Genomic DNA, 15,637 nt, shown 5'->3' on the forward strand with positions numbered 1-15,637 from the left:
ATCTCATCGAAACCTATAAAATTCTGTCAGGTCCGGACAGACTAGATGCAGAAAGGATGTTTCTGATGGCCGGGGAGTCCAGAACCAGGGGTCATAGTCTAAGTATAAGGGGTAAGCCATTTAGGACTGAAATGAGGAGGAATCTCTTCACCCAGAGAGTGGTGAACCTGTGGAATTCTCTGCCACAGAGGGCGGTGGAGGCCAGTTCATTAAATATATTCAAGAAAGAGTTGGATATATTTCTTGAGGCTAAAGGGATCAAGGGATATGGGGAGAAGGCAGGGACAGGGTACTGAATTTGGATGATCAGCCATGATCTCATTGAATGGCGGAGCAGGCTCGAAGGGCCGAATGGCCTACTCCTGCTCCTATCTTCTATGTTTGTTTCTATGTTTACTTGCCCTACTTCATGAGTGTATTTTTACTATTTCCATTACTAGCCATCATTTTGATTTCCCTTGAGTGAAAATTCCAATGTCATGCCAATTTGTGTTAAATGTGGGTATTTTTGTGTTGTGGCCTCATAGTCACCATTTCATCCCTTCAGTCTAGGCTGGATTTAGACCCAGGCCTCAGAGGTGAGATGCTCTGCACCATGCTGTACCCTGAAGCAACCCTTGTCAAAACCATTCTCCTTGCATACAGTTATGATAGAAATCAAAAATCTGAAAAAAATAAAAACATTCAGCAAGATGGAGAAATTCGAGACATGTATATCCAACAATACCAAAAAGGAGATATTCTTGTGGAGGCAGAGGGCATGGCTAAGGTACTAAATGAGTACTTTTCATCTGTCTTCACTGGAGAAAAGGGTGCTGCCAATGTAACAGTAAAGGAGGAGGAAGTAGAGATAATTGGATTGGATAAAAATAAAGAGGGGGTACTTAAAAGATTAGCAGTCCTCAAAGTAAAAAAGCCACCCAGTCTGGATGGGATGTATTCTAGGTTACTGAGGGAAGTAAGGGTGGAAATTACATAGGCTCTGGCCACAATCCTCCTTAGATATGGGAGTGGTGCCAGAGGACTGGTGGATTGTGAATGTTGTGCCCTTGTTTAAAAAAGGGGAAAGGGATAAGCCCAGCAACTACAGGCATGGTGGGGAAACTTTTAGAGACAATAATCTGGGACAAAATTAATTGGCATTTTGAAATGTATGGGCTTATAAATGAAAATCAGCACAGGTTTGTTAAAGGCAAATCATGTTTGACTAACTTGATTGAGTTCTTTGATTAAGTAGCGGAGCGAGTTGCTGAGGGTAGTGCTTTTGATGTTGTGTATATGAACTTTCAAAAGGCATTTGACAAACTATCACATAATAAACTTGTTAGCAAAATTAATGCCCATGGGATTAAAGGGACAGTGGTAGTGTGAATACAAAGTTGCCTAATAGAAAGCAGAGAGTAGTGGTGAACGATTGTTTTTCAGACTGGAGGGTAGTATACAATGGTGTTCCCCAGGGGTTGGTATAGGGACCACTGCTCTCTTTGATATATATTAATTAATTAATGACCTGGACTTGTGTATACAGGGCATAATTACAAAGTTTGCAGATAACACAAAACTCAGAAATGTAGTAAGCAATGAGGAGGATAGTAACAGACTTCAGGATGACATAGACAGACTGGTGGAATGGACAGACACATGGCAGCTGAAATTTAATGCAGAGAAGTGGTAGATTTTGGTAGGAAGAATAAGAGGCAATATAAACTAAATGGTATAATTTTGAAGGGGGTGCAGGAACAGAGAGACCTGGGGGTTTGTGTACACAAATATTTGAAGGTGGCAGGACAAGTTGAGATGGCTGTTAAAAAAGCACATGGATTCCTTGGCTTTATTAATAGAGGCATAGATTACAACATCAAGGAAGTTATCCAAACTTTTAAAGAACACTGGCTAGGCCTCAGCTGGAATATTGTGTTCAGCTCTGGACACCACACTTTAGGAAGGATGTCATGGCTTTAGAAAGGGTGCAGAAGAGATTTACTAAAATGGTACCAGGGACGAGGGAGAGACTAGGGAAGCTGGGGTTGTTCTCCTTCAAACAGGGAAGGTTAAGAGGAGATTTGATAGAGGTGTTCAAAATCATGAAGAGTAAATAAGAAATTGTTTCCAGTGGCAGAAGGGTCAGTAACCAGAGGACCCAGATTTAAGGTGATTGGCAAAAGAAGCAAAGGTGACATGAGGAAATATTTTTTTACACAGCGAGATGCTGTGATCTGTAATGCACTGTCTGAAAGGGTGGTGGAAACAGATTCAATAGTAACATTCAAAAGAGAATTGGATAAATACTTGAAGGAAAAATTTTACAGCGCTAAAGGTAAAGAGCTGGGGTGTGGGACTAATTGTATAGCTCTAGCAAAGAGTTGGCACAGACATGATGGGCCAAATGGCCGCCTTCTGTGCTGTATCAGTCTAAAATTCTATGATTCCAAATCGCTTGCTGACCTTCTCACCTGGTTTGGAAAAATGGCACAGGCAATCAAAAAAGGTTGGGAGTGAAATAACAGACAAATATAAGGAAATACCTTAGCAAAATGAAACAAACTGGATGAATGAAATGGAGGTTCTGGATGTGGTGAAATGAATTCTAGGTTTACTGTATTGCATGTTGTGACAATTACAAGGTTATTTTTACCCTGTTAGCCAAGGTTATTTTCATCCCTCATCCAAAGAAGGGTTCAAGTACCATTGATCTGCGTACTCGCAGATAAAGCAAGTAACGAAGTGAGAAAGGAACAGACAGCTACAGAATCAACATAATATCGTACATCTTACAGAAGTACTAGAGCATAAATATTTCTATTTATGTGTTTAAGTTTTTCAGGTAACAGCAGGACTTGTATCATCATTTCCTGAATTCAATAGCAAGGTTTATCAGAGGTCTGTTTGAGAGCCAAAAATGAAAAAAATCATTGTTGGAATTGGAGGGTAAGTATCAGTGAATTTAAATTACTGAGTTTATTACTGTACATGAGAGAATATGTATATGTTGCTGAGTTTACTTTCCCTGCATTTTTTTGCTCGAACTATTCATACAGCAACTTTTGATTTTTTTCTTACCCAGAATTATTACTTACAAAGTATTTACAGCACAGAAACAGGCCATTCGGCCCATCGGTGTTTATACTCCACACGAGCCTCCTCCCACCCTTCTACATCTAACCCCATCAACATATCCTTCTATTCCTTTCGCCCTCATGTGCTTATTTAACTTTCCCTTAAATGCATCTATGCCAGAATCCTCAACTACTCCTTGTGGTAGCGAGTTCCTCTTTTTAACCACTCTCTGGGTAAAGAAGTTTGTCCTGAATTCCCTATTGGATTTATTAGTAACTATCTTATATTTAAGGCCCCTAGTTCAAGTCTCCCCCACAAGTGGAAACATCTTCTCTATGTCTACCCTATCAAATCCTTTCATAATCTTGAAGACCTCTATTAGGTCACCCCTCAGTCTTCTATTTTCTAGAGAAAAGAGCCCTAGTCTGCTCAATCTTTCCTGATAGGTATAACCTCTCAGTTCTGATATCATTCTAGTAAACCTTTTTTGCACCTTCTCCAGTGCTTCTATGTTCTTTTCAATAATATGGAGACCAGAATTGTTCACAGTACTCCAAGTGTGGTCTAACCAAGGTTCTATACAAGTTTAACATAACTTCTCTGCTTTTCAATTCTGTCCCTCAAGAAATGAAACCCAGTGTTTTGTTTGCTTTTTTATGGCTTTTATTTTACATTTAGGCTGTTTACTTTAAAATAATATTCCAGATTAACCTTTTTCCATATAATTTACTATCATACACTTCCACAATATCACCTCTCAAACATTTCTTTTTCAAACTTCAAATCTCTTGAGTCTTTCCTCATCATTCAGACCGTGACACTAGGGATCAATTTCATGGCTTTTTCTGCACTGCCTCAATGCTTGAATGTCACTTTTGTTTCTAGGTGACCAGAACTGGACATAGTACTCAAGGTGTGGTTGAACTAGATGCTGTATTTCAGTTTTTTTTTCTATTTGCCCTCTTTTAGTTTTACTTTATTATCTCTGGTGTTCCTTTTTTGATTTTACTGCTTACATAAGAAATAGGAGCAGGAGTAGGCCATTTGGCCCTTCGAGCCTGCTCCGCCATTCAATAAGATCATGGCTGATCTGATCTTGGCCTCAACACCACTTTCCCACCCACTCCCCATAACCCTCGACTCCCCTGTAGCTCAAATATCTGTCTGTCTCCGCCTTGAATATATCCAATGACTCCGCCTCCACAGCTCTCTGGGGTAGAGAATTCCAAAAATTCACGACCCTCAGAGAAGAAATTCCTCCTTATCTCCGTTTTAAATGGGCGACCCCTTATTCTGAAACTATGCCCCTAGTTCTAGATTCCCTGACAAGGGGAAACATCCTCCCTGCATCTACCCTGTCGAGCCCCCTCAGAATCTTGTATGTTTCAATAAGATCACCTCTCATTCTTCTAAACTCCAATGCGTATAGGCCCAACCTGCTCAACCTTTCTTCATAAGACAACCCCTTCATCTCCGGAATCAACCTCGTGAACCCTCTCTGCTGCCTCCAATGCAAATATATCCCTCCTTAAATAAGGAGACTAAAACTGTATGTAGTACTCTAGGTGTGGCCTCATCAACACCCTGTACAGTTGCAGCAGAACTTCCCTACTTTTGTACTCCATCCTTGCAATAACCTCCAATCAATATTCTCAGGTAGAGAAGAGAGTCCTCTCAGCACTTGAGCCCATAATCTCGGCTCAGTGCAGTGCTGAGGGAGTGCTGCACTGTCAGAGGTGCCGTCTCTCGGATGAGATGCCAAACCAAGGCCCCGTCTGCCCACTCGAGTGGAAGCAAAAGATCCCATGGCACTATTTGAAAAAAGAGCAGGGGAGTAACATACAGCAAGAAACAGGCCATTTGCCCCAACCAGTCCCTGCCAGCGTTTGTGCTCCACTCGAGTTCTCCCGGTGCCCTGGCCAATATTTATTCCTCAACCAACATCACTAAAGACAGACCATCTGATCACTATCTCATTGCTCTTTATGGGACCCTACTATGCACAAATTGGTAGCCGCGTTTCCCACATTATAACCAATGTTCCCTCTAATTTTTTTGGCACTTTAAGGGGCTACACAGGCCATTCAAGATACTGCGTATGCACGGTTTTTGTATTGAAAAGCTGGCAAGCCGGCTGCGCAGGGTCCCTGGGGAGCGCTGCGCAGCTTAAAGGGAGCGTGGATTACAACAGTGACTGCACTTCCAAAAGCACTTAATTGGCTGTAAAGCCCTTTGGGATATCCCGTGGTTGTGAAAGGCGCTATAGAAATGCAAGTTCTTTCTTTATCTTCTGCAATCCCACAGAAGGAAAACTTCAACAGATTTTTCTGCTGCCAATAAGAGATAGCTCTAATAAATGTTTCTGGCCGAGCTTGTTGGGAGTATGACCATTATTGCTTGGCATTGTATTGCTGAATTTGAATGCTTGAGATTCACTACCTTATTCCAACGCTGTGAATTAATCAAGGTTGTTGGACTGCATGTCTAACATAGCTTTCAACTTGCAGATCAAGTGTATACGTTGTACAAATTGATGTCTCAGCATAGAGATAGCAGGTTTAATCTCCTGTCGCATCATATTTCTATTGCTCCCAGACAGTTTCTCCCTCTTAATGGTTCCTCCAATATATCAGAATTCTGATGGGATTGCGTGCCTCTAGACTAAAGGGAAACATTCAAAAATCAGTGTAGCTAATTCTGAGGAAATAGCACATATAACCTCCAGAAGACAATTTAAGGTTTGAAGGCATCCACAAGGGGCGAGTTTTCATAGGTCTATAGACTGAAGGGAATCCCTTTTAAAAGACCAATATGTCCATTTTGAACAAGCTCCCTCTATCGCTCCAGAAAATTTGGGGACGTTGGAAACTCCTATCCATTTGATGCGAGAATTCAACCACATTTGCTTGCGGGCATTTTCTTTTGGGTATCCTTTTTAATACTGGTTTGCCTCAGTGAACCATTTTGTTGCATACAGATGCTGCCTTGCAGCTTAGCTCTTCTCCACTATAAATATCAATTTATTTCTAAAATTTATTACTGCCAGTGCAGTAAACAGTGGGAATAGGACAAGGGGACACAGGTTCAAACTAGTAAGAGGTAACCTTAGCACTGATATAAAGAGGTTCTTCCGAGCACAGTGGTGGAGGCGAAAACCCTGGAACCATGTAACAAACATGCAGCAATGGGTAAAGTGTAGGTTCGAGTATGGATCGCCAAATTACGATAGGCCGAATGGCCTTCCTCATTCATCACTATCTTGTGAACAAATAAAAAAAAACTGTTATCGCCGATATTTCTAAATAGAAGCAAAAGCATTCTGAATACTGAAGTGCACTGAAACCAGTTTAAGTATACATACAGAATTTCTACTTTTTAATCTGTATTTATCTCAAATATTTTGGTAATTAAGAAACTAAATTAAATTATAAAGCAAAATTCTTCCCTTTATTTACCCTAGTTCTGAACCGACATGCCATTCCCATAGCTTTTCAGAGTAAACTTGCTTTAATTTCATGCTGATATTGATAGCTCTTGATGGAGACTATTTGGTGCTTTTAGATTTTGTCTTGGGATGTGGGTAATGCTGGAAAAGCCACGTTTATTGACCTGTATTGTCCTAATCAGTTGCCGATAGGTATTTTTGTGTTTTGTAGAGGTCGTTTTACAGCAAAGTGCCTTACTAGGCCACTCCAGAGGACACTAAGAGTCAACCCCACTATTCAAGAAAAGAGGGACAGAGAAAACAGGGAACAACAGGCCAGTTAGCCTGACATCAGTCGTCGGGAAAATGCTGGAATCCATTATTAAGGAAGTGGTAACAGGGTCGTAATATGATTAGGCAGAGTCAACATGGTTTTATGAAAGGTAAATCGTGTTTGACAAATTTATTAGAGTTTTTTGAGGATGTAACTAACAGGGTAGATAAAAGGGAACAAGTGGATGTAGCATATTTGGATTTCCAAAAGGCATTCGATAGGGTGCCACATAAAAGGTTGTTAAGCAAGATAAGGGCACATGGGGTTGGGGGTAATGTATTAGCATTGATAAAGGATTAGTTAACGGACAAAAAACAGAGAGTAGGGATAAATGGTCATTTTCAGATTGGCAGGCTGTACCTAGTGGGGTGCTGCAAGGATCAGTGCTTGGGCCTTAACTATTTACAATCTCCATTAGTGACTTAGATGAAGGGACCTAGTGCAATGTATCCAAGTTTGCTGATGATACAAAGCTAGGTGGAAAAGTAAAATGTGAGGAGGATGCAAAGAGCCTGCAAAGGGATATAGACAGGTTAAGTGAGTGGGGCAATAAGGTGGCAGATGGAGTGAAATGTGAGGTTATTCACTTTGGTAGGAAGAATAGAAAAACAATATTTTTTAAATGGTGAGAAATTAGTAAATGTTGGTGTTTAGAGAGATTTAGGTGTCCTAGTACAAGAAACACAGAGTTAGATTGCAGGTACAGCAAGCAGTTAGGAAGGAAATGGCATGTTGGCCTTTATTGCTAGAGGGTTGGAGTAAAAGAGTAAGGAAGTCATGCTACAATTGTACAGGGCTCTGGTGAGACCACACCTGGAGTATTGTGTACAGTTTTGGTCTCCTTATTTAAGGAAGGATATACTTGCCTTAGAGTTGGTGCAACGCAGGTTCACTAGATTGATTCCTGGGATGAGAGGGTTGTCCTATGAGGAGAGATTGAGTAGATTGGGCCTATACTCTCTGGAGTTTAGAAGTATGAGAGGCGATCTCATTGAAACATATAAGATTCTGAGGGGGATTGACAGGATAAATGCTGAGAGATTGTTTCCCCTGGCTGGAGAGTCCAGAACTAGCAGGCATAGTCTTAGGATAAGGGGCCGGCCATTTAAGACCTAGATGAGAAGGAATTTCTTCATTCAGAGGGTTGTGAATCTTTGGAATTCTCTGCCCCAAAGTGCTGTGTTGAGTATATTCAAGGCTGAGATAGATACATTTTTGGACTCGAGGAATCAAGGGATATGGGGATAGGGCAAGAAAGTGGAGTTGAGGTCGAAGATCAGCCATGATCTTATTGAATGGCAGAGCAGGCTCAAGGGGCCATATGGCCTACTCCTGCTTCTAATTCTTATGTTCTTATGTAACCACATATTGTGGGACTGGAGTCATATGTAGCCCAGGTCAGATGGGGGTGGCAGGTTCCCTTTCCTGAAGGACATTTGTGAGCTAGTTGGGGTTTTATGACAATGGAGCAGCTTTCATGGTCATTTTTAGGTGCTAGTCCACAAATCCCCAGATTCATTGAAGTTGAACCCATGGCATTTGGTTGTTAGTTCAATACCATAACCCATAAGCTACCATACTGCCTTTGGCTGTGTAAAGCACTTCTAGCTTCTGTGCTGGGTATACACTGAAATTGAGGCACTTACACCTGAGCATGAAAGTCCAAGCAAAGCTCAACTACCAACAGAGCCACATCACAGAGTTCACGAAGCACTGGTGAAACTTGACACAAGAGATTGTTAAACACCTGCGTAGCATACATTGACAGTCAACTAGCTAAGTTATAAATGTAAGAAGTCACACAACACCAGGTTATAGTCCAACAGCTTTATTTGAAATCACAAGCTTTCGGAGTGCTGCTCCTTCGTCAGGTGAAGTGGAGAAATGCATAAAGACATAGCTTATATAGTCAGAGAATAATGTCAGATGTTTACAGGTAATCTTGCCAACTGCCATTTATCACACCTCGGCAGAGAGATAATCACAGCAATCAAAGGTGTGAATGGTGTCCAAACAGGTCAGTCACCAAACAGGTCATTCACACCTTTGATTGCTGTGATTATCTCTCTGCCGAGGTGTGATAAATGGCAGTTGGCAAGATTACCTGTAAACATCTGACATTATTCTCTGACTATATAAGCTGTGTCTTTATGCATTTCTCCACTTCACCTGACGAAGGAGCAGCGCTCCGAAAGCTTGTGATTTCAAATAAAGCTGTTGGACTATAACCTGGTGTTGTGTGACTTCTTACATTTGTCCACCCCAGTCCAACTCCGGCATCTCCACACCATAAGTTATAAATAGCAGCTGCAACAAAATTGAAATAAATGGGATAGTTGAGTGGATAAATTATAAAATAATGTAAAGTAACAGTTGTAAAGAGGCAAGATGGCAACCAGACCACAACACAAGAGAGCTGCATAGTAAATTTCACGCATGGTTCTCTGAGGTACCGAATGTTGAGTCTCAAACAACAGCCTTGCAACTGGCACCTGTACCTGATTATATGGCCAGCAGTACTGGAACAGTCACACTAACTGAGGAATAGCAGCTAAAAAGTTGCAGCAGCAGGATGTCATTGTGCAGTATCTACCTTCCCTCAGTTTTGCTGATATATTGTCAAATCAAACTCAATTTCAGGATGAAACAACCTTTTACAGTGACTTACTACAATTTTGTGTATATTTGGAAGCTAGCACCTAGTTTCAACAGGTAGAAATTATATGTGAAGCTTCACAGCTGGAGTTCTACATAGATTGTCTGAATTGTTTCAGAAAGTATAGCTTTCATACTATTGGCATAAACATGAAGGGCTGGCTTATGTGCTGGTAGGAACTTTTATGTTATGAGTGCCATTGACTGCCAATGGGTTTGAGTCTTGCAGTTAATGCCACTCTAAAGATAAATATAGCATCCTCCCAAGTCCCAGAACAAAATTGACAAAGCTGATTCAAGTGATGTGTTCACTATGGCAAAGGATTCAAATACTAGGAGCTATGAGTTAAATACAGTCCTCACCACTTATAGCGGGTGAGTTGGTGTCAACGTGATTTGCCTGCAATATGTGGTGGATGCTGTAAACAAGAAATTTCTAAAGACTACTTTGGTGCAAAAGAGTACTTGCCCGTGCAAAAGTTTCAGGGCCAGGGCCCAAATCATATTTAGGCAGGCGGTGTGAGACCCAGCTCCAGCAGGAGATAGTTCTGAATCACTTCAATTTTGCACCAGCTACAATGCGACTCCAACCATTGTAAAGCCAACTTTATAAGAGTAACAGACAGCCGAGATCCTGGAGCTGGCGGGCAACGCAGCGCGGGACAAGAAGTCGGGCATCATCCCCCACAATGATGAGGAGCCCGGCAAGAAGGGCTAGCAGGAATTCTCGAGGTCCCAGGGGAACTGGAGGTGGCGGGACTACTGTTGCGTGAGTACAAGCTGTTCCAATTACAGTCAGAGGATGAGGTAAACCTGATTACAAAACAGAGCCTGGAATTTGTGATGGGAAATAGGGAATAACTGGGATTGTAAAGTAAGACATTGTGTGAACAGCTGCTTGAACTTTCCAAAATAGCCAGTATGCTTGATATGGTTTAAGTGGCACCTTTGTAATTGATGCTTAAGGTAATGGCAATTAGTTAGCAACATCAAGAAAGGAAGGGAGATAGAAAACAGGGAACTACAGGCTAGTTAGCCTGACATCAGTTGTCGGAAAATGCTGGAATCCATTATTAAGGAAGTGGTAACAGGGCAAATGATTAGGCAGAGTCAGCATGGTTTTATGAAAGGGAAATCATGTTTAACAAATTTATTAGAATTTTTTGAGGATGTAACTAGTAGGGTAGATAAAGGGGAACCAGTGGATGTAGCATATTTGGATTTGCAAAAGGCATTCGATAAGGAGCCACATAAAAGGTTGTTACACAAGATAAGGGCTCATGGGGTTGGGGGTAATATATTAGCATGGCTAGAGGATTGGCTAACAAACAGAGTCGGGAGAATTGGGTCATTTTCAGGTTGGCAGGCTGTAACTAGTGTGGTGCCACAAGGATCAGTGCTTGGGCCTCAGCTATTTACAATTTATATGAATGACTTAGATGAACGGACCGAGTGTAATATATCCAAGTTCGCTGATGATACAAAGTTAGGTGGGAAAGTTTTTTTATTCATTCCTGGGATGTGGGCATCGCTGGCAAAACCAGCATTTAATGCCCATCCCTAATTGCCCTTGAGAAGGTGGTGGTGAGCCACCTTCCTGAACCGCTACAGTCCTTGTGGTGAAGGTACTCCCACAGTGCTGTTAGGGAGGGGGGGTCCAGCGACGATGAAGGAACGGCAATATATTTCCAAGTCAGGATGGTTTGTGACTTGGAGGGGAACTTGCACGTCATGGTGTTCCCATGCGCCTGCTGCCTTTGTCCTTCTAGGTGGTAGAGGTCGTGGGTTTGGGAGGTGCTGTTGAAGAAGCCTTGGCGAGTTGCTGCAGTGCATCGTGTAGATGGTACACACTGCAGCCACGGTACGCCGGTGGTGGAGGGAGTGAATGTTTACGGTGGTGGATGGGGTGCCAAACAAGTGGGCTGCTTTGTCCTGTATGGTGTCGAGCTTCTTGGGTGTTGTTGGAGCTGCGCTCATCCAGGCAAGTGGAGAGTATTCCATCACACTCCTGACTTGTGCCTTGTAGATGGTGGAAAGGCTTTGGGGAGTCAGGAGCTGAGACAATCGCCACAGAATACCCAGCCTCTGAACTGCTCTTGTTGCCACCGTATTTATGTGGCTGGTCCAGTTAAGTTTCTGGTCAATGGTGACTCCCAGGATGTTGATGGTGCGGGATTCGGCGATGGTAATGCCGTTGACTGTCAAGGGGAGGTGGTTGGACTCTCGCTTGTTGGACATAGTCATTGCCTGGCACTCTTGTGTGGCATGATCGTTACTTGCCACTTATCAGCCCAAACCTGTCGTCCAGGTCTTGCTACATGCGGGCATGGACTGCTTCATTATCTGAGCAGTTGCGAATGGAACTGAACATAGTGTAATCATCAGTGAACATCCCCACTTCTGACCTTATGTTGGAGGGAAGGTCATTGATGAAGCAGCTGAAGATGGTTGGGCCTAGGACACTGCCCTGAGGAACTCCTGCAGCGATGTCCTGGGGCTGTGATGATTGACCTCCAACAACCACAAACATCTTCCTTTGTGCTAGGTATGACTCCAGCCAGCGGAGAGATTTCCCCCTGATTCCCATTGATTTCAATTTTACTAGGGCTCCTTGATGCCACGCTCAGTCAAATGCTGTCTTGATGCCAAGGGCAGTCACTCTCACCTCACCTCTGGAATTCAGCTCTTTAGTCCATGTTTGGACCAAGGCTGTAATGAGGTCGGAGCCAAGTGGTCCTAGCGGAACCCAAACTGAGGATCGGTGAGCAGGTTATTGGTGAGTAAGTGCCACTTGATAGCACCGTCGACGACACCTTCCATCACTTTGCTGATGATTGGGAGTAGACTGATGGGGCGGTAATTGGCCAGATTGGATTTGGCCAGCTTTTTGTGGACAGGACATACCTGGGCAATTTTCCACAATGTTGGGTCGATGCTAGTGTTGTAGCTGTACTGGAACAGCTTGGCTAGAGGCGCAGCTAGTTCTGGAGCACAAATAAGCTGTGAGGAGGACACAAATAACCTGCAAAGGGATATAGACAGATTAAGTGAGTGGGCAATAAGGTGGCAGATGGAGCATAATGTGGGGAAATGTGAGCTTATTCACTTTGGTAGGAAGAATAGAAAAACAGAATTTTTTTAAATGGTGAGATACTATTAAATGTTGGTATTCCGAGATATTTAGATATTTAGGTATTCTTGTACCGGAAACACAGAGCGTTAGCATGCAGGTATATCAAGCAATTAGGAAGGTAAATGGCATGTTGGCCTTTATTGCAAGGGGGTTAAAGCACAAGAGTAAGGAAGTCTTGCTACAATTGTACAGGGCTTTGCTAAGACCACACATGGAGTACCGTGCACAGTTTTGGTCTCCTTATCTGAGGAAGGATATATTTTTTTATTCATTTTTATGGGATGTGGGCGTCGCTGGCAATGCCAGCATTTATTGCCCATCCCTAATTGCCCTTGAGAATGTGGTGGTGAGCCGCCGCCTTGAACCGCTGCAGTCCGCGTGGTGAAGGTACTCCCACAGTGCTGTTAGGTAGGGAGTTCCAGGATTTTAACCCAGCAACGATGAAGGATCGGCGATATACTTCTAAGTCAGGATGGTGTGTGACTTGGAGGGCACTTGGAGGTGATGGTGTTCCCATGTGCCTGCTGCCCTTGTCCTTCCAGGTGGAAGAGGTCGCGGGTTGCCTTCGAGGCGGTGCAACAAAAGTTCACGAGATTGATTCCTGGGATGAGAGGGTTGTCCTGTGAGGAGAGATTAAGTAGATTGGGTCTATACTTTCCGGAGTATAGATGAATGAGAGATGACCTCATTGATACATATAAGATTCTGAGGGGGATTGACAGGGTAGATCTTGAGAGGCTGTTTCCCCTGGCTGGAGAGTCTAGAACTAGGGGGCATAGTCTCAGGATAAGGGGTCGGCCATTTAAGACTAAGCTGAGGAGAAATTTCTTCAGAGGGTTGTGAATCTTTGGAATTCTCTACCCCAAAGGGCTATGAATGCTGAATCATTGAGTATATTCAAGGCTAATGTAGATTGATTTTTGGACTCTAGTGGAATCAAGGGATATGGGGATTAGTCAGGAAAATGGAGTTGAGGTTGCTGCCATGATCTCATTGAATGGCGGAGCAGGCTCGAGGGGCTGTATGGCCTACTCCTGCTGTTAATTCTTATGTTCTTATCTGCCCGATCTAGGCAGCTGTCCAGGATAAGCAGGGACAGGGTAAGTGGTGTGGCTTTTATCAGGAATTTGGAGTAAGAAAGAAATTTAGGCAGAACTTTTTCATGCAAAGTGTAAAAGAGTTATGGAATTAATTATCAGTGCAGTTCATTGAAGTGGTTATTGTAAATGGGTTCAAGGGACAATGAGATGACCCACAATTTTCATGGGTTTCGTCTTCCGCTTCCAGAACAAATGACGCTGCGTTTGTACTGCTAAAAATGTTGTGTCACTTTGGCACATCAGTGTGTTTGCATTATGATATACCATGTATAGTGCACCAAGCTAACTCAGCATTTTCTTCCAGGCCTGCAATGCCAATCAATGTAATTAATAGTTTTTATTTAGCATGAACATAACTCAAATAACCACTATCTAAAGGTAAAAGCGAAGGAAAGGACTTGCATTTACATATAGCTTATTTCACTTCTCAGGATGACCCAAAGCACTTTACAACCAATGAAGTACTTTAGAAGTCATCACTATTGTAATGCAGGGAAACATGGCAGCCAATTTCTGCACAGCAAGTTCCACAAACAGCAATGAGATAATGACCAGGTAATCTGTTTTAGTGATACTGGTTGAAGGATAAATATTTGCCAGGACAACAGGAGAACTCCGCTACTCTTTTTCAAACTGTGCCATAGGATCATCTACGTCCAGCTGAAAGGGCAAACAATACCCACTTCAATTAACTACCCTGATAAGTCAGTTTAATGTCTGAAATAAGTCTGAAACATGGCACCTCAAACAGTACAGCACTCCTTCAGTACTGCACTGAAGTGTCAGCTTAGATTATGTGTTAAAGTCCCTGGAATGGGGTATTAATTTCACCATGCTGATGCTCTCAAATATCTCATTCACTAAATGCAAAGCAATCAAAATTCCAGAAAGGATAAATTCAAAAGCAGTAAGAGAAATGTCAAGGCTGTAGAGCAGAGTAGCGATTTAGATAAAAATAAACAGAGTGGATCAGGAATGGACAGAGTTTAACAAAGGGTTAAACAAAGGTCTTAGGAATTAGCGACTAAGGTGATATCAGAGAAAAATAGAAAACATTTAAAGCTATAGACTATATACCTGAATGCGTGAATCATTCACAACAAAATAGCTGAATTAATAGCACAGATAGAAATAGATGGGTTTGATCGAATAGCTATTACGGAGTCCTGGTTGCAGTGTGACCAAGGTTGGGAACTAAATATTCCAGGATACTCAACTTTTAGAAGAGATAGGCAAAATAGAAAAGGCGGGTGGGGTGGCGGCAGTAGCCCTGATAATAAAGGATGGGATAAGGACAGTCGAGAGAAAGTATCTTAGCTCAGAAAATCAAGATGTAGAATCAGTTTGGGTGGAGCTAAGAAACAACAAGGGGCAGAAAACACTGGTGGGAGTAGTTTATAGCCCCCCTAACTGTAGTTGTAGTGTCGGGCATAGTATAAAGGAATGCATGTAACAAGGGTAATACAGTAATCATGGGGGACTTCGATTTTCATATAGACTAGGCAAACCAAATTTGCAGTAATAGTGCAGAGGACGAGTTCATGGAATGCATTCAAGATAGTTTAAAAAAAAATTCATTTATGGGATGTGGGCATCGCTGGCAAGTGCCAGCATTTCTTGCCCATCCCTAATTGCCTCTGAGAAGGTGGCGGTGAGCCGCCTTCTTGAACCGCTGCAGTCCGTGTGCCGAGGAACCAACTAGTGAACAGGCTATTTTAGATCTAGTATTGTGCAATGAGACAAGGTTAATTAACAACCTTATAGTAAAGGAATCTCTGGGGAAGAGTGATCATAATATGCTAGAATTTTATATTGAGTTTGAGAGTGATTGAGTTAAGTTTGAAACTCGTGTCTTAAATCTGAACAAAGCAAACTACATAAGTATGAGGGGGTGAGTTGGCTAAGGTAGATTGGGAAACTAGATTAAAAGATAT

At 42.4% G+C, this 15,637-nt stretch overlaps 2 protein-coding genes across 4 annotated transcripts in view; one reads left to right on the forward strand and one right to left on the reverse strand.

Annotated features, from left to right (window-relative positions):
• Positions 1-15,637, reverse strand: part of pcsk5b (proprotein convertase subtilisin/kexin type 5b) — a 679,955-nt gene that overhangs the window by 149,820 nt on the left and 514,498 nt on the right. The gene's annotated exons all lie outside the window — the stretch shown is intronic.
• LOC147124373 (nicotinamide riboside kinase 1-like) overlaps positions 1-15,637 on the forward strand; it is a 56,978-nt gene that overhangs the window by 26,676 nt on the left and 14,665 nt on the right. Inside the window, exon 2 of the mRNA XM_085986179.1 lies at positions 2,817-2,928. Within this exon, the coding sequence (XP_085842305.1) occupies positions 2,900-2,928 (29 nt within the window). The 5' untranslated portion in view covers positions 2,817-2,899. The remainder of the gene's footprint in view (positions 1-2,816; positions 2,929-15,637) is intronic.

This window comes from Somniosus microcephalus, chromosome 1, assembly GCF_052327205.1.
Source record: "Somniosus microcephalus isolate GS21.2 chromosome 1, FLI_Smic_1.0, whole genome shotgun sequence".
In the NCBI taxonomy this organism is placed as follows: domain Eukaryota; kingdom Metazoa; phylum Chordata; class Chondrichthyes; order Squaliformes; family Somniosidae; genus Somniosus; species Somniosus microcephalus.